Source organism: Microtus ochrogaster, unplaced genomic scaffold, assembly GCF_000317375.1.
Source record: "Microtus ochrogaster isolate Prairie Vole_2 unplaced genomic scaffold, MicOch1.0 UNK70, whole genome shotgun sequence".
Lineage (NCBI taxonomy): Eukaryota > Metazoa > Chordata > Mammalia > Rodentia > Cricetidae > Microtus > Microtus ochrogaster.
The window spans coordinates 1,047,081-1,069,260 of record NW_004949168.1 but is presented as its reverse complement, the minus strand read 5'-3'; the positions used below and the strand labels follow the sequence as shown (position 1 = coordinate 1,069,260).

Genomic DNA, 22,180 nt, shown 5'->3' with positions numbered 1-22,180 from the left:
TCCTCCCACCCTTCTCTCCATCCCAGCCATCCTCCCACCCTTCTCTCCATCCTGGCCATGTTCCCACAATGGTACACTCTGTATAAAACTCCCTTCCCCTAGAATTTGGTTGGTTGTGACCTGTGAGGAAATGGAAAACCGATTACAGTAAAAAGGGGTGAGGTTGTGTCAGGCTGGTGGTTTAAATTGCCCCTCCACCTAGCTCTTTCCCTCTCCGAATAGGCCCCCTCTCCCGGCTCACAGGTACATCCCTGTCCCTGGGTACACAAGTGCCCTGTGGTTTCCCCACCTTGCCAGCACCTTTGTAAATAGCCCTTTATGAGATTTTCCTTTTGAACTGCTCTATTTGGGTGTGGCTTTTGGTTCTTACTGGGATGTGGCTGGGTGATACCCCTTGTCTCTTCACATCTGCCATGTTTTCATTTTACCTCCTGGACTTCCACTGGGGTGAAGAAAAAAATCAAGCCCCTTTCCCATCCCTTCCGTATCCCGCCTCTAAGTCCTGAGCAGGATTCTACTCTTGTGGGCAGCCTTTCTGCGTACAATTACCCTTACTGTAGGAGCTTTCTCTTGATAAATTCTGGGTTATTCAGGATGGACAAAAACCATATTCAGAGTGTCTCCTCATCTCATTTGTGTAAAACAAAATCCTTGCTCTCTCTAACGGTTGGTTCTATGTAGCTGGAATTCCATTCCAAACGTTAGTTCCTAACTGCGGGTTGTTTGGGTGTCTGGTGACTGTGTTATTTTCCCTGAAGTCAGACCACACCCTTCAAATGGTGTTCTGGAGATGGTCTCCTAATTTAACATGTTGCGTTTTGTGTTGTAGCCTTTCCATCTGTCCTTGCACACTGCCGATCTTTCCATGGACAGCTAGCCCTACCTGCTAGAAGTTACTTGCAAAAGATAAAACAGAGGAGATTTATTCTTTCACTCCTTTCACAGGTTGTTAGGCTCCCCCATTCATTCTGTGTGTCCTCCCAGACTAGACCCAGCTTCCTAACTCCATTTCTCAGCCCTAAGGTGGTATCAATTTCTTGTGGTTGCCAGTACCCAGTTACTTCTTAGCTCCCTTCACCCTCGCCTGACCTGTGAACATAATTTCTGCACTAGAAGCTTTGGTAACTTCTGAGTTCCCAGCTCATCATCTATCTCCTTGGGTTTGCCATCCATTTCCAGTGGAAACTTCCACTAACCTCTACTTTTTAATGTCATTTAGAGACTAAAACACAATATCACTGGCCATTGCCCTTGCTTAGAGTCTTATTTCACAGATATTTCTTCAAGCTCATCATAAATCAAATGTAATTTTCATTGATTTGATTTCTAAAAAAATATAATCTGGACTCTAGGAATGAGCTGAATTCTCAGAATTTTGAGTACAGGATCTTTAGTAGCTATTCAGGAGTCACTGCAGGCAAAGGTGCTTTCTTGGGGCTGGACACTGATATTTTTCTGGTGTACTGAGCTAAATTGGTCTTCCTATTGGCCATGAAAGTCATTATTGTCCCTGTAATCTAGGGTTCAGCCAAAGCCGGACAGATTGTCTCTCCCAGGCTTGGAGAAAGATAGGACAATTTTTGAAATCAATACACCTTTAATGTGTGCTCAACATTCTTTCAGCAAGATATGAATTGGGATTGACTAGGAATGGTTTTGATTTCAAAACGCATTGCCTATCTTGATGTGAGTGAGATTAATTACGTATTTTGGAGAGAGATCATATATATGAAGGGATATGGAAGGTAACTGGTTCCTGGTAGAAAAGCAAAGGGACTTCACTCAGTGGTACTCAAATTGCTCCCTTCAGAAAACTGAAGTTCAAAGGTCAATTGTGCATACATTGGATGCCTTCCCATATGAATAAAGTGGGAGGGACCCTGAACTCTCTCACAGACAGAATGTATAGAATGTGTAGTACCAGTCTTCTTATGGGGGGGGTTAATTAGGTAGCATCTTTATGAACGATGGGATTCCCGAGCCTCAGGAATTGGGGACTGGAGCTGACTAACTGAAGGTTCGCAAGGGGAGGAAAGGGTGAATGGGCAGGGCTGAGAACTTTTCTCAAGGCCTTGCTCTCCTGTAGTCAATGGAGGAGATGAGTGGAGGCTGGCAAATCAATCCAGCAGCGTGGATGGCATTTTGTACCCTTCTGAGTTCGGGCTGTTCGGGTTGGCCTCTTGCCTTGGTGTTATCATGCGTGCTTACTGTGATGTGTGATGCTGAACTAACACACGGGAGGGTGTATAAGCTCTGTGCCCCGTGAAACTCAGCTCAAAAAATCGATCACATGGTTATTGTTTATTATTCTCCCATCGGTGGGCTCCTCTGTTTTCTTCTCAATGATCATGTATTGGTCACTTTTCTTCTGGACCTGGAACTTTTGATGGTTGGTACCTTGGAGCTCTGCATGGCTCCTCAGGGAAAGATAGAAAATACAATCATCGTTCATTCTCCCCTCCAGAAAACTGAACTTCAAGGGCAGATGCCACTTGGATGGCATCTGTCACAGGTACTTCTCCACTGCAGTGAAGCAAGAGGACACATGCCTTGAATGTTTGCTCAGCATTAATTTAGGGAGACAAGAGTTCAAATCCTGCAACTTCACTAATGTAGGCTATGTTTTAGAGACACAAGGACTTTGTGGAAAAGGGCAAACAATTCTCACCAACCTAACCCATACACAGTTCAACAAAGGATAAAGGAGGTTATCCACTGCAATATTAAATGACCCTTCCATAAGTTAAAAGCAAGAATGGTCATTAACTCTCATTTTAAAAAAGTCCTTATCACTTTGAACTGAGCTTCTTTTCCTTCTCTTCCATGCCTGTTTTAGTCCACACTCTCTCTACCTCGTCTAAGCAAACTTGTTTTCTATTGCCTTAGCTTCTTCTGTTTCTCCCAGACATTTTCTAGTATGGCCTCTGACTGACTGTATGATAGCCTAAACCCTTTATCATTTTCTTTAGAAATGAGGTACCCATGGTGTTGTTTGATGACACAGCTTTCGTGGAACATAGCAGCACATAGGTGTGGCCGTCTCATGAAAACCCAGTCGCATCTTTTCAAATGAGGGTCCTTTAACAACCAGAGTTAGAAATGACTGGAACGAGGAACTGTTTGACAACATACCGATTTAATGCAGATCCAGAACATTGAAAAGAAACCACCACAGCTGAGCATCGCAGGGAGAGGTCAGACCTACCGCAGAGTAGATTACCTGGGTCTCCTTACCAAGCCTCTACAAATAGAACTGCGGTCTGCATATACATTCTTCCTCGGTGGCTTTCCATACCAGCGTCTCCACTCTGCAATGGACACTATCAAACACAGAAGGGAAACTCCAAAAGTTTAGAGGGCCTTGGGTGACAGCATCAGCCAGTCCAGAATTTGGGCGTCACATGGATGGCTCTTCTTGCTTCTCCCTGCTACTGTATGCTCAGGGCCTTTCTTGGACACTTGCATTTTCTGCGTATGTGGAAGATGCTGTCTACCTGCTCAACCCTTGGCAGGCAGTAGTAAGGTGTCGCAAGCCCCATGTTAAGCTGAATGGCTCTGTGTTCCCAGTGTCTCCAGTGTGGGCCTTATTCACAGTCCTCCCTTCTCCTCTGCAGTTTAGTTCTGGTTTCTTCTTGCCGCCGTCTCCAAGCCGCGATGATGGCTTCATCGTCCATTTCTTCTTCCTCTTGTCGGTTTGTAGTTCTCCGATACTGGGACTGCCGGCCAGACGCAAACCTCCCTTCCTCTCTGTTGTCTGTCCTCTCTTTCTCTCCCTCCTCTTCCGACCTCATGAAGCTCTTGGAAAATTTCCTCTTGGCCCCAAACTCAGCGAAGTCTGACTTAGATGACTCTTCCACATCTTCCCAGTCCCTGGGCCTGGTCCAGTTTGGACGTCTTGGTCCTGGGGACTCTTCCCCGTCGGAGGGCTCAGGGGTCCGGCGGAAGAAATAGGGCTCTGGGCTCTCCTCGCGGGAGCTCGCCGTCTCGCTGAATGTGGACCTGGAGAACTTGTGAACTTCTCTGCCCTCTTTGGTGGTGGAAGATGAGACCCGTGAGGTGTTTCTCACAGCATTGCCGTCTGCTTCGTGGAAGGAGGTGTCCTGTTCCTCTGACCGGGATTTGGAGAACTTGTAACTGCAAGATTTAGACTCGGTTTCCCTGAGCAGGGAAGACCTTGTGTACCTCCCCCTGGAGCTTCCAGACCAATCACTTTGGGGAGGAGACTTTTCTTCCGTCCTGAGGCCGCTCAGCCACGTATTAATATTGCTATCCATCTCGTTGCCAGCTCTGTGGCCATTTCTATAGAGATCGGAGATGGCCAGGGAGGAGGAGGTGTCTGTTTCAGGTTTCTGGGAATTACTGCGGGAGGAATACCGGAAACTTCCGATGGCACTGTCTGTGTCCTCATCTCTGTCACCCACGCCGCTGTCCTCATCATCCTTGGCCTTCTTCTTCTTGAACAGGGAGCTGCGCTTGTTGTCTGAGGCCAGCTTCTCCATCTTATACTCGGACATCTTCTCCTGCAGCTCCATTTGCATCTCTTTCTCCTTCCGGCCGAGCTCCTTCAGGTCCACGTTGTCAGCAAAGAGGCTGTAGATGGGCTTGCTGGTCCCCCTCACTCTGTTCCCACTGCCTTCTGCTCCAGAGGTCAGTGAGCTGGTGGAGGACAGCACAGACTGCGCGTCGGTGCTAGGCCTCACCTGGCTCTGAGGCGGTAAGCAGCCACTTAAGGAGGAGCCAAGCATGGAGACCTGGTCATCCCGCAGGCAGCTGGCTGCTGGAGCTGCCTTCATACTCGCGACAGATGGCGAGCGGGACAGCAAGAGCATTTCATTTTGCTTCTGGGCCAGGGTTTCATTGACGACGTTGGCGATCCAGTTTTGGATACTGGCAATGGAAATGGTGTCTCCGGGCCCCACTGGCAGGTTAGGCAAGTGTGTGGTGGGCATGTTGCTTGCAGGCTGAGACAGGTGAGAATGGTGGCTCTGGGTGCTGAGTACTGATGCCGTGTCCCCATCTGCACTGACAACCGAGGGGGCTGCAGACCAGAACGCAGACAGGGGGATGCTCCTACTGGCTGCACTGTCTGCCTCCCAGCTTCCCATGGACTGGCTCTCTTCCAGCGTCTGCCTGCTTCTCTCCAGTAACTCCAGTCTCCGTTGCCTCTTCTTGGCCAAGGCCACATCCTCTCCCCTGCTCATCTCTACCACCTCCTCCTTGTTCTCACTGCCTACCTTTTTCTGGTGTTTCAGCTTCCAGGTCTGGTAGGCTGTCAGGTTGACATCGGAGAGGCTTGTCTCTCCGGCTGCCTCTTCAGCACCATGCTCACTGCTTCCATCTCCCACCTCCGAGTCTTTCTTGTGAAATCCAAACTGGATTCTCTTAACCCTCCACCTTTCTAGGGCCGTGAGCTTGTCCTTGTTCCTGCTGCAGAAGTTGTAGAAGGAGCTGGCCTCGGACAACACACTCTCCTCATCATCCTCTCGAACCCTGCCCCCTGCCTCTGAATCCATGTCCATTTCCTCCCTCTTGCTCCTGGAGTGGTACTTCTGCGCAGCCTCCTTCTCAATCTCAAGCAACCTCTCGTTCCACATGTCCCAGGTGCTCTCTGAGGACTCAGAGTCGGAATAGCGTCTTCCACTGCGGCTTTGGCTGCTCTTCTCCAGTTGCCGCTTCAAGACCCGGATGTCATGGCTGCTTACACTCTCTGAGACGCTGCTCTCGCTCAGAGTGTGCCTGCGCCTTCTGCCGGCATAGGAGCTCTCTTCCTCCTCTTTCTCCTCCCGACTCCACTGTCGGTGCCCTTTGCTTTGGTACCTCTCATTTCGGCTCTGCCACTCCTGGATTATCCTTCCCACATCCCCATCCTCACAGTCGTCCTCGTCCAGGGCAGAGGAGGCAGAGCACCTGCCCTTTCTACTCCGAGCAGCCTCGCCCTTGGGGAGGCCCTGCCCCTTCCTCCATTCCTCACACAGCTTCTCCTCTTCCTCTTCATCAATGAGGGTGATTGGCTTGGAGACCCGGCTGGCCTTCCCCAAGGAGGAGCCACTCAGGTGGCTGGTGGCATCGTCTTCTTCTTCCACCATCAGTGAATTTACTCTAGCCCCCAGTGTGCTCCCAGCATCCTCCTCAGGCTCCTCCTCACCATCCTCCTCTTCCCTCTCCTCCATCAGCTTCTCATTGAGCTCCCGCAGCTGTTTCAGGAAGCCGTCATTGGGGTAGATGGCCCGCTTTCTGCGCAAGGTCATCAAGGCCTCCAGGATGGCCATGTTGTGGAAGATCATCAGGTAGGCGACCACCAGCACTGCTGACCTGCTGATCCCCATTTCACTGCTCACCAGGACTTTCCCTAAAGGCAAAATGAGCACAAGAGGCAATGACACAATTGCTCGGCTTCCTCGTGCTGTTTTTCTAGTGTCTTATTTTGATGTGTTGACCCCTGGGTGTTTGCTTTGACTCCGGTGTTCATCCCTGCTCAAATCATACAGGCACTTTCCCATGGACATTGGACAGAGCGTCCCCACTGCTGTCACTTCTGAAACACTGGGGTCCATTTCTACTTTCTCCCCTCCCCAAACTCTTCCTCATTCAAGAGAGGAAAAGTTAAAGAAGTTAGGAGGCAGAAGACAGGGGCAAAAACCCCTGGAAACTTCTCTTTACAGCATCCTGGATCATCTGACCATCATTCCCATCATCTGACCTCTGCAGGATGCTGACAGCAATAGGAACTCACTGGCTCACAAACCTAATTTGTAGAGAATTCTTTTATATATCAGGGTAAAGTATAACCTAGAGCAATAGGAATCCAGGGCTTCTTCACTGACATTCTGGAGTCAACAGCAAATGCATTTGGACGAACCAGACCCTTATACAAAGGCCTTTGCAAAGATCACCATCATCACATTTGGTTTCTTTCTTGTTAACCTGAGTCTTTTAAGCATTCCCCTCATGACTACAGACACTCCCCTTCCAAACATTAAATGGAAACATTGACCTTAATAGTTTTATTATTTTTTTCAAAGAGTTTGTTTTCAGGCTAGAACAAGCTATTTCTGGTTTGGACAACGCACATAGAGTAGGGTGGTTCCCACATCACTTGTTGTGGACATGCAGCCTTCACTTAGGCCACCGGTACTATACTCACCTTTTACTATTATAATGAAATAGCCAAGGCGGGTTATAAAGAGAGTAAGTTTGTTTTTTTCTTATGATTCTGAAGGTGCATGGTCTAGAGGCGGTATCTAATGACAGCCTTCCTGCTGGTGGAGTCCTGAGGCACACCACAGAGTAAAGGACAGGAAGTGTGTGTGTGTGTGTGTGTGTGTGTGTGTGTCCGTGTGTGTGTGTGTGTGTGTGTCCGTGTCCTCATTTCTGCCTCTTGAGAAGCTACCAGGATTGGATCACGAGGGCTCCACCCTAATGGCCTTATCTAACCCTCATCGTCTCCTAAAGGCTGCAGCTTCAAACACTACAGTTGGATCAGGTTTCCACCCTCTTATTATCTCAAAAAACAGGGATTAATTTTCAGGTCAGGAAGCCCTAGGAGGGGCATGCAGAGTGTCTAAACCATAACGTTGTTTGCAGTATGGACAGACAGGCCAAATAAAGATCTTAAATTCTTCTATATCAACTGAAATCTATAAAACAAACAAACAAATCAACTTGCTACTAAGTCATGTTTCTCATCCATAGTATGTTTTAAGCATGAAGGTAGCATTGCAAATCCCTACTGATACTTTTGGTCTATGCAGTCCGTCCTTCCAGCCCACAGAAGCTTCCAAAAGAAAGGCTGTACCATTCAGCAGTCATGTTGTCCCCTGGCCTCCCCGTCTGCTTTGCATCTTTCATAAATGTGACAGACACTCTGTCAGTCCCTTCATTCTAATGGCTGTTTAAAATGCAGCCTGAGACCCCCGGAGACCTTCCTCCCGGCTCTCATCAATCTATTTGCCAACAGCCTTTGGAGATGTTTGCTAAATCGGCAGGAGTCCTATCTGATAATACGAATAGGGGATGATTCTTTTGTTATCATATCTTTGCGCCAGTGAGGCCACGTTTTTGTCACAGGGGAGGTCAGAGAGCGGGACTGGAAAGGACCCAGGGCCTAGCAACGCTGCTAGTGTCGGGAGTCGGCAGCCACTAGAGGGAGGTAAGTGAGCAGCGTCAAACAATGAAGGGCTCTGGTTCTCATTTTAGCCCTTCCTACCACACCTGTGCCTCACCAAGGACCTTTTCTTAACCCTATGTCCAGGTCACAGCCTCCTTGTTAGTATCAAGATTCCAAACTCATCCCTTGACAGGCCAGCTCACTTTCAGGACATTACTGCCTCGTCTTTTTCATAAGGGTATCAAGTCCTGTTTAGACCCATCTGGCCTAGAGTGGGTTTGGAGTGAGGACAAGTCTTCCTATGCTGTTCTCTTGTCTCCTGGGATTCTTCTGCAGAACCTCAGGGACGCAGCCTGAAGGACAAGGAGAGGAGGCTGAGTGGGGCTTTGGGGCTTCTACTCGCTTCATCTAAAGCAAAATCAGGCGTTTTCTCTCTTCTCTATTGAGTGCAAGGCCCAGGGAAAGGGAGCACTTGGGACAGAGCTTGCTTAGCATTTGGGAGGACCTGGGTTTGATCCAGAGCAGCAGGGAAGAGGCACTGAGCACAACTCCAGGGAGCACTCTCAATAATGGAGTAAAATTATGCTATTGAAGCAAGGTAGGAATACAGGGGAAATCATGGGGACATGGAAATGAAAACGAGCCCACATCGGAGCCTCTCGCCAGTGGAGGGCAAGCGTTCTAGCACTGTTCACAGTGCTGTGAAGGTTACATATAACGAGAGCCTTCCTTTCATATATGGACACTTTATGTTAAAATAGCAGCGACCTAGGTTTAAAAGCTGAATGTATATGACCTGGAATAGGTTTCATCCCTCTCCCAGACATTTTCTAGGGGTCTCTAACAAACCTGTTCACTTTGTTTATAGTGAAGACACTTAACTTCCTGCATCCCTAGGATCTAGAGTTTTGCCTTATCAACCACAATCCCGCTGGCTGCCCTTCAGGAACCACCCTGTGATCTCATTTAGGCTAGCAACCCTTTAAAGACAATAGCTTCAGAACCCGACCGGAACAGTGTGCCTGGCTATTGTAAAAGGCAGCCAAGTGCCACTCTGTCAGAATGGCCAATGCCCATGCTCTCGGGGGCGCCTCACTTTCTTCTCAAGCTCCCCTCTTTCTGGCAACCCCTGTTTTGAAATGTGTTAAAAATGTCTTTTGATAAACACCAAGTCTGCTTCATAACAGCTCATCCTGAAATTCTTTGGTGTCAAGGATCTAGTTTTACCTCAGTGGAGAGCACCAAAAGATTAAGGGAACTCCTCAGGCCGATGCGGGTAACCGTGTGGAACTGTGCCTCTATCCCTGCCACTGCTGACAGGATAGAAACTTTCTATCAGTAAAAATGGCTCCAGGAAGGTGGCCAATGTACACAGTCATCACTTTGTTTAGCAACTGGGCTGATTGGTGGGTGGAAGGACCATCTGGATAAGGGTGCTGCTTCAAAGATTAGAGAATATTACTGGAGACCGTGCAGGACTTGAGCACGACCGTGTCCACACCCTCTCTACCCCTCAGTGTGTGTGTGTGTGTGTGTGTGTATTGTGGATTTACACTGTATCCTCCTAACCCATAACTCCCCCTTTTTTCAGAGCATACCTCTCCACACCCTAAAGAAGCAAGTGCTAGCCCAGAAGCCATCCCAGCTGCTGTTGCTGACAGAACTCAGATGGCTAGAAAAGGGACTAGGGTCCACCAGACCACGGAATTTGGAGATGGGACTGAAGTAGATAGTAGCTAATGGCAGTCTTCCTGTCTGACACAGAGGGAGAAAGAAAACAGAACCCAGGAGTCCTGAGAATGTCTAGTGCCTCCCTCAGGCCATGTTAGGGTCCTGTCTTGAAGTTCTTTCCCGTGTCTCTTGGCAGCTTGGCTTCAGCACAGTGCTTTTCCAAGGAGTTGGAACTGGTTTTGCACTTACCAGCAAAATCCATGTCCCCACCCCTGTATGTGTGCATCGTATTTCTTATTTCTGGAGACAGGGTTTTGGTTTGTAATGGTGCCTGGCTTGATACTTGCTATACAGCTGAGTTTGGAAGCCATGACAGTCCTTCATCCTCAGCCTCCCATGTGCTGGGACTACACACATTTGCCATGACCTTGGGCTAAGAGGGTTTAATTATTACACAGAGGCAAAGCCAGAGGACCCGTCTAGGAGCCTCGACGTCCTAGGCCATAAAATGTAAACAGCAACACCCCATCAGGGAGTCACTATGATGGGTGAACAGCAAAACCCCATCACGGAGTCACTATGATGGGTGAATAACAACACCCCATCATGGGGTCACTGTGATGGATGAATAACACCCCATCATGGGGTCACTGTGATGGATGAATAACACCCCATCATGGAGTCACTGTGATGATGGGTGAATAACAACACCCCATCATGGGGTCACTGTGATGATGGGTGAACAGCAACACCCCATCATGGGGTCACTATGATGGGTGAATAACAACACCCCATCATGGAGTCACTATGATGGGTGAATAACAACACCCCATCATGGGGTCACTGTGATGGGTACTGGTGTTCCTACCTCCAGTGCATTCTAGAGCAAAGGAAAGAAAGGCTCTGGGGAATTCAAGTATTTACTTCTCTGTCTCCGAGTGGGACCTACCTTAAGGTGGCAGCCACGCCTCTGCACAGTACCTGTAGGAGGTAGTGATTCAATGCTAGAATGGGCACAGGAGAGGTCCTGGCAAGGTGGGCCCTGGGGCTCCCTGTGCAATGGCCAAAGGTTTACCTTAAGCCAGGCGTTTTCAATCTGTAGGTCTCAACCCATTTAGGGCTTGCATATCAGGTATCCTGCATAGCAGATATTTACATTGTGATTCATAACAGTAGCAAAATTACAGTTATGAAGTATCAATGAAATAATTTTATGGTTGGGGGGTCAGCACAACACAAGGACCTGTATTAGAGGGCTGCAGCGTTAGGAAGGCTGAGAATTATTGGCCTAGGCAGGCCTAATACTCAGCTTTGCCTTGGTGCATGAATCCTAGAAGTCAGGCGCGCACCCTCCACAAGCCTATGTCAGGAGACTTCCAGTGCAGCATCCTCTTCCTCACAGGCCTGCTCTAGCTGTGACTCTAACGTCTGCCAAAGTCCCTGCCTACTACAAATCCATGTTCTCCTGCTTTCCTGCTCCCCTGCCGTGATGGCCGCATGTTGCATCCACAGCCCATGCCCTGTTTGCAAAGCCTCTTTGCCGAAGACAATGATGCACTCGGCCCCACATAGATGAAAAGACCTGCATTTTTAAAAGTAAGTTGAAGCTGGATGGGTAGCTCATATCTGTAATTCTGGTACTTAAGAGACTGAGGCAGGACGATTACCTCAATTTGAAGGCCAACTTGGGTTACTCAGTGAATTATAATACAATTTAGGCTATAGAGTGAGACATTGTCTCTAAAACAAACACAAAAATCCCAGGATTTAAATAAAATCAAGAGGAAAAAAATAGAAGAGAACTCGTGTGTGTGTGTCTGTGTGTGTGTGTGTGTGTGTGTGTGTGTGTGTGTGTGTGCAACATTAGCATTAGTTAAATATAAGGCCACTGTGCTTCCTGGGGGAAAATAGTCCTTGCTTATCATGGACTGCATGCCAGGCCTCTGATCAGCAAATCCTGCACTCTTACCGCCAGGCTGTAGCCCTTGCAGGGATGCAAATTTGTCATGGAGAAGTGTGCAGAACTCTGGGCACTCCCAAGGACTCTGGTCTGTTCTCACAGTGCCTCACACAGCAGCCCCAGGCCCGCTCCTTTCCCTCCTTCTTGACCATTCTCCAAGGCAGAGGAAATGACTTCTAGGTCATCAATCACCTCGAAGGCCTCTCATCCTATGGGCACCCTCCCTTTGCCTTTGTTGCTGTCCCTGTCAGGCAGCCCTTATGCACTGTGCTCCTCCAGCCCAGTCTTTTGATTCCTGCACACATCAAACTTGGGCTTTTACACTAGCACTTCTCTTAGCCAAGAATGCCCTCCTGCTCCCAGCTAGCTCCTCTTCCTATGGAGCTTAAATGGCCTGTCCACAATAAGGTTTTCCCCACCCCCCTTGGGGAGCTAGCCTGGCCCCCTCGGGGAGCTAGCCTGGCCCCCTCGGGGAGCTAGCCTGGCCCCCTCGGGGAGCTAGCCTGGCCCCCTCGGGGAGCTAGCCTGTCCCCCTAGGGGAGCTAGCCTGGCCCCCTCGGGGAGCTAGCCTGGCACCTCATTCTAGTTAGTTTCCGCCTTGCATTTACCACGGCCACCTCCCCTCCCTCCTTCCCTCCTTCCTTCTTTGATTTCCCTTCCCCTCACTGCTACACCTCTTGACAGTGCAGGAACGATGCTCACCACATGTCTGGCCCTTAATAATTGCCCCTGGATGAATGATCATTCTTTCCTTTCTCAGAGAAAACCACCACACAAAGACATATTTCCTCCTCCAGGCAGTCAGAAGGTTTCTGTAACATTTCCCATCTTTCCACTGGAGATTTTCAACAGCCCGGAGTCTGCAGGACACCCTCACCTCTGTAGGTCAACAATGCTTCATCAAGGAACTCGGCTGCCTTCCGGAAATGCTGGGAGATGTCCACCTCTGGGAAGTCATCCACCTCTATCCCCAGGTACTGGATCTCCAGACCAGTGTAGAATTCAGAGCCTGTGTAAACACCTGTGCCATGTGCGGCGTTCAGGATGTGGGTGATCCCCAGCCTCTTGAGTCGCCCCTTGTTCACAGCTACGCTCCTGGGGCAAGAGACAGGGCATGGTTAGCAGAGTCAGAAAGGTATATTGCCAAGGTGATCAGGAGCCCATAGTTGGGCTAGGGCTCCCTCCTCTGGCTCTTGTAGTCTGGGGTTCAATGCTAATGCCTTTCATAAAGAGAGGCCAATGCTTTGGGCTACAGCAAGATAGAAGAGAGACAGGGCATTGGGCAAGGAAGCAGGGAGAAAAGAAGGACAAGAGCAGTATGATTGGAAATGTACATACATCAAAGCATAAAGGTGGCATGAAAAGTAAAAGTAGGAGCCCAGAAAGATAGTTCAGTGGTTAAGAGCACTGGCTGTTCTTCCAGGGGACCCTGGTTCTCTTCCCAGCACCTACATGGTGGCTTACAACCATCTATAACTCCAGTCCCAGGGGATCCAACACCCTCTTCTGGCCTCAGGCATGCACAGATATTCATGCAGGTGAAACATGCATACAAAATATTTTTAAGAAACTGTAAATAAAGAAAAATTAGAAGTCTTGTACTCTGGCATCACACACAGTATTCTTCCAGATCCCCTCACACATATAATTTTATTTTGTCCTTATCATAAACTGAAGAAGTAGAAGGGGCAGTTTTGTTCCTGCTTGAAGATTACAAAAATGAATTCAAGAACTTTTACTCAAGGTTTGAAAGGAGAAAAAGACCAAGTAAGATGAGTGTTCGGGGCTCTTCTTTTTGTAACTGAGTAAGTGGAGCTCAATTTGAAGAGCCCCTGAGGACAGCTTTTCTCAAAGAACTGCAGAGGCTCTGGGGACATCCAGATTTGTCTGGTGACCATGGAATAAACGCTTCTGGACCTGCATATATGGTTAAAGGTCACTTAGAGCTTGATGATCTGGGAATCAGTTTCTGGGCAACTGATAATTGCATGATGGAGTAGAAGACCCAGTGTACAAAGCTCTTTCCATATTGCCTGCCTTAGTGATGTGGGAGGTCCTTCTGTCTATGTGTTGCTTTTATTGGTTAGTGAATAAAGAAGCTGTTTGGCCAATGGCTTAGCAAAGTATAACCAGGATGTAAGGTAGGTAGATAGATAGATAGATAGATAGATAGATAGATAGATAGATAGATAGAGAGTAGGTGGAGTCAAGGAGACATGCCATGTAGCTGCTAAAGGGGAAAGACACGAGTTGCTAGCTGGAACCTTGCCAGTAGGCCACAAACCTTGTGGTAAAATATAAAATAATAGAAATGTGTTAATTTAATATGTAAGAGCTTGCTAAAAATATGCTGTAGTGATTGGCCAAGCAGTGATTTAATTAATATAGTTTCTGTGTGGTTATTTCAGGGCTGAGCAGAAGGGAACAAACAACTGGCTTCCTACAACAAATTGGTGCCCAATGTGGAGCTCAAACCCATGACCCTGGGATTAAGAGTCCTATGCTCTACCTACTGAGCTATTTACAATGGTTAGGAAGAAAGATAAACAAAGGTGATTAGATTCAGAGTTCTTGTTTTGAAAAAAAGGGGGGGAGTGCTGTGGGACCATGATCTTATACCCTATAAAGATTTATCAGTTGTATTGCTTTAATAAAATGCTGATTAGCCAGTAGCCAGGCAGGAAGTATAAGTAGGGTGACCAGGCAGGAAGTAAAGGTGGGGCAATGAGAACAGGAGAATTCTGGGAAGAAGAAAGGGTCTGTCTGTAGTAGTCGCCCAGACACAGAGAAAGCAAGATGAGAACACCTCACTGACAAAAGGTACCAAGCCACGTGGCTAACACAGGCAAGAATTATGGGTTAGTGTAAGTTATAAGAGTTAATAAGAAGCCTGAGATAATAGGCCACTCAGTTTATAATTAATGTAGACCTCTGTGTGTTTCTTTGGGACTGAATGACTGCAGGACTGGGCAGGACAGAAACCTCAGTCAACATTCCAGGGCCCAAATCTCTATTCTTCAATTCTTGCTCTTTGGATAATTGCATTAGGAAGATATCTCATTAAGTAACCAGTGCTTCAGCAAAAATTAGTTTCTGGTCTCAATTATGCACTGACAAGACCTTGAAGAGATGAACTGTGAGAACTGTTTTTGGTTTTGCTTCAGAAACAACTGATTAACTTGAAACTAAGTTTTCTGATCAGAAAATAATACCTGGGAGATCTGTATATATTTGAAAGAAACACAGAGAAATGAGTAAAACTGGCTCTTAGGTATTATTAACATTCTCTCACATTTCTTTCTAATCTGAGGCCTATGAGAGTGTGTTCCTGTTCATGTACACACACACACACACACACACACACACAGCCTAACCAGTATCATACTATCACAATATACTCTTCGAGTTTTACTATACTGCATACATTTTCATATATTGTTAAACATGGATGTTCACAGGCACCTTCAGTAGCTCCTAGTGTTCTCTTGTCTGGTTATTAGAGATGTGGTAGGGTGATGGAGGTGATGGAGTTGGCAAGCACCCACGTCAGGAAGATCCCTGGAAGGGCAAGGCTATGCTGGAGAGCACCGATGGGCAGGAGGTGGATGTGGTCATTTTGTCTGGGGATCTCCGTGTGCAGGGTGATAGACTTTCTCCAATATTAGGCCTGGGTAAGTGGTCAGGCAGCCATCATTTGATGGAAGAAACTGTGTGGGCATTGGGTGAGCTAGAGGAATTTCATCTCAGGGATCAACCAGAGGAGGACAGAGGGCCAGGTCTCTGAGGTCACACTCACTTCTCAGCTATGAAGACGTTGGGCCAGACCTCATCCACCTCATTCCGAGGGGCCTCTTGACGGTCCTGGATCAGTGCCCGCTGCAGGTCCAACACACAGGGAGTGTTGAACAGGCTCTTGTCATCCATCTTCTCCCTGACACGGTTGTACAGGTCTTCCACCAGCAGCTGCTCGGCAGACTCCAGCATGCCTGGGCACTCTGTGTCTGCTCTGAGACACCGAGGCTTGAGTTCTACAGGGAACACATGGTATTTGGATCAAAGAGTTAGAAACACCACAGTTTTCCCTGCCCTTCGGGGGAGTCTGGGCCAGCTTGCTACCTGGACCCTGGCACAGATTGAGTACCAGGAGCATCTACCAGGAAGGATTTACTTAGGACTCAGGACCATGGTGTTGATCTAGACTTGGGATCAGGATCCACTACAGGTGGGTGTAGGGGAGGGGAAAGTCAAACTGGTTTCTGTCATTCACTTCTTTGTCTGTAAAGCTGGCTGATAACTTTTTTTTAAATTTATTTATTTATTAAGGATTTCTGCCTCCTCCCCGCCATCGCCTCCCATTTCCCTCCCCCTCCCCCGATCAAGTCCCTCTCCCTCATCAGCTTGAAGAGCAATCAGGGTTCCCTGACCTGTGGGAAGTCCAAGGACCCCCCATCTCCATCCAGGTTTAGTAAGTTGAGCATCCAAACTGCCTAGGCTCCCCCAAAGCCAGTATGTGCAGTAGGATCAAAAACCCATTGCCATTGTTCTTGAGTTCTCAGTAGTCCTCATTGTCTGCTATGTAAGTCCGGTTTTATCCCATGCTTTTTCAGACCAAATCAGGAGCAGAAGGAGGGGGAACACGAGCAAGGAACTCAGGACCGCGAGGGGTACACCCACACACTGAGACAATGGGGATGATCTTTCGGGAATTAACCAAGACTGGCTGATAACTTTTTATACCTAAGTGTCTGGGTACGCAAAGTGTGTCTGATTCATGCCTTTAACTCCCACAGTGCCTAGTACAACATGGATGGTCATGAGTGTTTACCAAATGAATGAATGAATGAATGAATGAATGAATGATGCTCTTTCCTAGCATAGTCCAACCCATCACATCTGGAATGCAGATATTCCTGGGAAAAGTTAAGCTTTCATGAGTCAGTTATGAGACACTACCTTCTGAGAAACATTTAATTTGCTTATTTGTCTCATTCTCTATGGGCTTCCCTGCTCTAGAACTCACGGGCCTGCGACTGTCATTTGCCTGCAGTTCTCATCTGCCCATGGCTCTCATCTGCCTGTGGATCTACCTCCTCACTTCCGGGAGGGTGGGTAGTATGATCTCTTGAACCTGTCTCAAGCCAGGACCCACAGCCTTTCTGACAAGATGTCAGAAAACTCAAATTCTAAATGAGTTCAAATTCCAGCTACCTGAGCCCTCTGTCACCTGTAATGATGTCTCTGGACAACCCCATCAGAAGTGAGGCAGCCACCTGGAGAGGTCATAGGAGAAGAGAAAAGGGTAAAACTGTGGAAGAGGATTGGCCCAAACTTCAGTCAGGATGGGTACCCTTGACTATAATCTGAGCAGAAATATGAACATCGCTACCTATCCTACTACCCCCAATTTTCCTCATGCCAACCTACCTTATCAAGTTAAAATTTTAAATAACTGTTTGTTTGTTTGTTTAGTTTTTTGGGGGTGTGGGGGGCACATACACCCTGGTGTATGTGTGGAGGTCAAAGGACAACTTGCAGGAGTTGTCTCTTTCCTTCTGCCATGTGAGATCAGAGGATCGAATCCAGGTCCCTATCCTCCATGGTGAGCACCCTCATCCACTGAGCCGTTCCACTGGCCCTACTTTATCAGCTTTTAAAGATTGTTAAGCAGAATGGATACACAGCTAAATGTAAACATCTCTTTGAACAGAGCTCTCTGGGTATCTTGGGCTTTTAAGCTCGTGTCTATTACAACCCCTACACACCCAGCCCTACCCTCAGCCCCTTGAAGCTAACAAACAACCAGAACGGACAGCTCTGGGGTCAGAGTGGAGCCTCTTCCCTCCATGACTGTGGCCTAGAGAACCATTCACATATCATGAGATTATTTCCACCTTGTCCCATCAGAGTTATTGAGGTGAATTTAGTCAACCTGCTTCTGCCATATCTGTTCTCCTCAACGTGATGGGCACCACTGGACAAACATGGCTGCCCTTCAAATCTCCCCCGCCCCCGCAAGAGTCTTCAGATGCTATCAGGCCCTCCCTCTGCCCACTTGTATGCCAGTTTATTACCTTCATTGATGATCTGTTTGGCAGCCACTGCTGAGGAGAGATGGATGGGCTCCATGAAGATGCTTTCAGTTTCTGCATCGGAGACCACTGAGTATCTGAGAAAAGGGGAATAAGCTCAGCACTGTGTGCATGAAGGCATTCCAACAGTAGAAACCTGGTCTGATTTTACCAAATGTGGTAAACAATGGGAGGTGGAAGGGAAGCCCGCACTGCGTTTTGAGAATGATGCATGATAGCTTGGGTACCTGTCAATTCCCATCTGAGTTAACACCTCTGAGTCTGGGCTGCTGGGAAATAATGTGGAGTACATGTTTATGGCTAGAGGGCTGACTCCAAGGCTCTACTCTCTCAGATGTGCTAATGTCCACCGCCCTGCACCCTGCCATCAGTACTATTGAGAATGTCACCAAATGTGCCTCTGCAGGGGTTTGCAGGAGTGGTGGCCTGGCCAGGCTGCCACTGTTCCCTCCATCCCCAATACCTTCTCCTTGCTTGAGAGGAGACGGGTGGACAATGGAGGGGCAGTGAATGCCACAGGTGTGCTCAAGTTGCAGGTCCTTCCTGATTCTGAGCTCAGTGAACCAAGGATCAGGCTGAGTCCAAGGAATCAATAAAGCAACGTGGGTAAATATCAAAGCTATTTCTCAAAAGAAATCAACGGATGTGTAATCAGGAGCACAAAGGAGCGTGGAAAATTAGGGCAGAGCAAAGGTTAGGACCCCTGTAAAGTGCACTAGTGATCCACTCTTGTTGAGCTCTGTCTTCCTGGTATTAGTTTTCCTCTCCCATTTAGTCCTGAGACTCAGTGGATAGCATTTCTGAGTGCCTTCTGGAAGTGTCCCACCAGGTGAAGTGAACTGTTACTCTTGTTTTACAGATGAAAACCCATGATCAGAGAGCTCAAGAATATCGTCCAGATGGCAGAGTGTAGATAGCAAGAGGGCTACACCTACTCAAGGTCCAGTCTTGTCCTCAGCACAATGCCACTGCTACTATCTAGGCTGCAATAGCGAAATGAATCCATTGGAGAAGGCAATTACAGCTGGGATCCCAGGCCCGACAGTGGACACAGGAAAGTATTTTAGAAAACACATGTGAGAATATGCGTAGAGAGATGGATTTAAGGTGAACAAAGTTGAGCTGAGCAGTATCTAGCTGAATTGAATGGGGGCAAACTTCAGATAAGCTGGAATGGAATGAAACTGAGTTGGTTACCAGAAAAACTCTCCTGTAAGCACCTGTGGCATGGGAGGATAACGTTGGGAGACTCGTGTGCTCAGTGTCAGCTAGCCAAGTCAAAGATGCCTTGCTCAAAGAAAGAAGTAGCCAGATCCACCCATACAGTCCAAGGAACAGCACACTGTGGCATTATAATGCATAATTCCTGGGGACTTTCCAATATCAGTGGGTCATTGAGGTCATTCCTATTTTACCTTCCTCATAAACAAGTACTCCTTATGAACAGAAAATATTTCTTCAAATGTATATGATTTCAGAATCACTATGTAAAAGTAAATGTTCCCCAGAGGCTCATATGTTTGGAGAGTTGGATCCTAGTTGGTGGTGCTGTTTTGGAAGGTCATGGAATTTTTGGGATGTGGAGCCGACCTGATAAAAGTAGGTCATTAGGGTAGGCCTTGAAGGTTGTACTTCTCTCAGGTTCCGGTCTAGCACCTTCTGTTCCTTGGTCTATAATGGAGGAGCAGTCTTTGTATACTTTAATGACCAAGGATAGACCTGCTCCTACAGCTAATTTTTCCTGTTATGATAGATGGTCATTGGTTCAAAACTGTCAGCCAAAATAAAATCTTTACTCTTAAGTTGATTAGTCAGTTATTCTGTTAAAGTGCCAAAAAATAAGTAATATAGAAACTTGGTACCAATAAAATGGCATTGTTTCTGTGATTCAACCTGGCCTTTGCAATTGGCTTAGGATATGCAGTATGAGTGTGTGTGTGTGTGTGTGTGTGTGTGTGTGTGTGTGTGTGTGTACCTCTAAAGTGCTGAGAGAGCTTAATGGGCCACCCTGGTTGGAGTTCAGAAGACTAGAATTGCTGAGAGAAATGAGGACAATGAAAACTCTGTTCATGTGGTTTCAGATGGAAACAGGGATGATGTGGGATGTTTTGCTATGTTAAAGTTAAAACTTTCCTTTTTAATTAGACAGAAAAAGGGAGATGATGTGGGATGTCTTTATATATATGTGTTGCTTTTCTTGGCTAATGAATAAAGCTGTTTCAGCCAATGACTTAGCAGAATATGGTCAGGCTGAAAGAAATATAGAAAGTAGGCAGAATCAGAAAGCCATGTAGCTGCTGCTGCAGGCAGACACACTAGAACCTTGCCAGTAAGCCACAGCCATGTGGTGATACACAGATTAATAAATATGGGTTAACCAGACATATAAGAGCTAGCTAACAATATGCTTAAATGATTGGCTAAGCAGTGATTTAAATAATATAGTTTCTGTGTGATTATTTTGGGAGTCTGGGTGGCCGGGAAACAAACAAGCAGTCTTCCAACAACACAGGGATTCTATTGGGGGTGGGGGTGGGGCTGGAGGTCATGCATACTGCAATACAGAAAAGAATCTGGGTGCATTTTTGTCCAGGCCTTGATATTTTGAATTAAAAGGTAGTGGGCTAATTAACTTGACACAGTAATTTTGAGGCAGTACATGTAGGCTGTAGCATGATTATTGTTTACTTGTTTGGGCCAGATTTACAGTGAAAATCCAGAGCAAAATCTGTGGGCAGAAAAACATGAAAAACACACAATTTGATGAAGAAAGAAATGTGAACAAATTAAACATTTAAGATAAGGCCAATGCTGTGAAAAAGAGGTGATAGCTGTGAAAGAGGTTAGTAGAAATAAAGGGAAAGCTTGCTTTGCACTGGGATCAAAGGAAAGGTCCCAGGAGAGCAAGACCCTTCACAATGAAGAAAACTAATTTCAAAGACTTTTATTTAAACAAGATCCATTTAAAAAAAGAGATCTGGATAGAGAGAGCCTTCAGGTTTCCTTCAACAAGTATTTCCCCTCAATTCAGTCACTCAAGCACTCATAGCCCTCTGTAGCCATGGTGCATGGGAGCTTGGCTGTATCTTGACCAGAAAGAAGAATTCAGTATCAACCACATGATGTTGACATTGTCAACATGCAGAACAACAGAATTATAGAGTCACACTGGCTTAAACCAAGGTTCTAGAGTCAACTAAAAGGGCCAAGCCAGGTGCAGTGGGGTCAGATTCCCTGCAGGAAGCTCTGGGTTGGGCTGGTGTGACGGTGAAGCCCAAGCTGTAGCACCCCAGAGTGCTAGAGACATCAGGAACATTTAACATTTACTGAGGAAAGCTACAGGCACCCAGTGGATCCAGCCCAAGAGAGAGTCCCTGTATGCCACAGAGAGTAGAGCAGTAGAGGCTGGTTTTCCTAAGCCCACTGAAGCCCATATAATGCCACTACATGCTCTTGATACATTGAGGTTCAGAGCTTCATATATTTCTTTCCCTTTAATTCTTTCATTAAGTATTCTGTATCAGCAAAGAGAAAAATAACTAATACAGGAGGAGAATGATTCTGGATATTATTATTGGGTGAGAGAACCAGGGAAGTCTTTAGAAATGTCAATGCTCGATAAAGTAATAATAATAATAATAACAGTACCTAGTGAAGTGGTACATATTAGACAGTCTTTTTACCCCTGTCTCTAGCATGTGGGAGGTGATGAGTAATGACCGGATAAGTGTTGGTAAAGACTGATGAACAGATGGGTTCCTGGGTGGATGGATGGATGGGTGGGTGGATGATATTAGGCACTAGACAAAGTGTCTGCATCTCATCATGGGAATCAAACTCTGTGGTCTCTAAGGTCCTGACTTTTGGCCTTCTCTCCAACCTAAGTGCTTGCATGGGGTTCTCCATGCTCTATTCCTGTCTGGTACTCCTGTCTTCATAAAGTTTCCTTCTGCTATAGGACTTGGCAGATGCCCATTTTGGCAGCATGGATGCTCAGTCTTCTCTTTTGGGTTTCACTTCAACCATGTCTTCTTTAGAGAAGTTCTCTGTAGTCTTACAGCATATTCCTTCCCTTTGTGGCATTCCATCAAATGAAACCTGATATTTATAAGTATCTGTCACCTAAGCTAGTCCGTGACCTTTGTATGTGGCTGAATGTTTCATTGGGCATTGTGTTCCAGAATCTAGGCAAGGCTTGGTTTGGCGTACAACGAATGTGTAACAGATATTTTCTGACTCACAGACTGAATTTATCCTCAGTTGTACCGCATTTAAGGGAACATGGCAGTTACCACAACAGGCAACAAGATCTGCAGTTGATCCGGGTATTTGCTACATGTGAGGCCCCAACAG

General features: G+C 47.0%; 1 protein-coding gene across 1 annotated transcript in view; it reads right to left on the bottom strand.

The window, feature by feature from the left end:
• Positions 1-3,406: 3,406 nt before the first annotated feature.
• Dusp27 (dual specificity phosphatase 27, atypical) overlaps positions 3,407-22,180 on the bottom strand; it is a 30,005-nt gene continuing 11,231 nt past the window's right edge. The window contains exons 2-5 of the mRNA XM_026777540.1: positions 17,810-17,904; positions 15,535-15,766; positions 12,616-12,833; positions 3,407-6,349 (exon numbers count right to left, since the gene is read on the bottom strand). Coding sequence (XP_026633341.1) covers positions 3,585-6,349; positions 12,616-12,833; positions 15,535-15,766; positions 17,810-17,904 — 3,310 coding nt within the window. The 3' untranslated portion in view covers positions 3,407-3,584. The remainder of the gene's footprint in view (positions 6,350-12,615; positions 12,834-15,534; positions 15,767-17,809; positions 17,905-22,180) is intronic.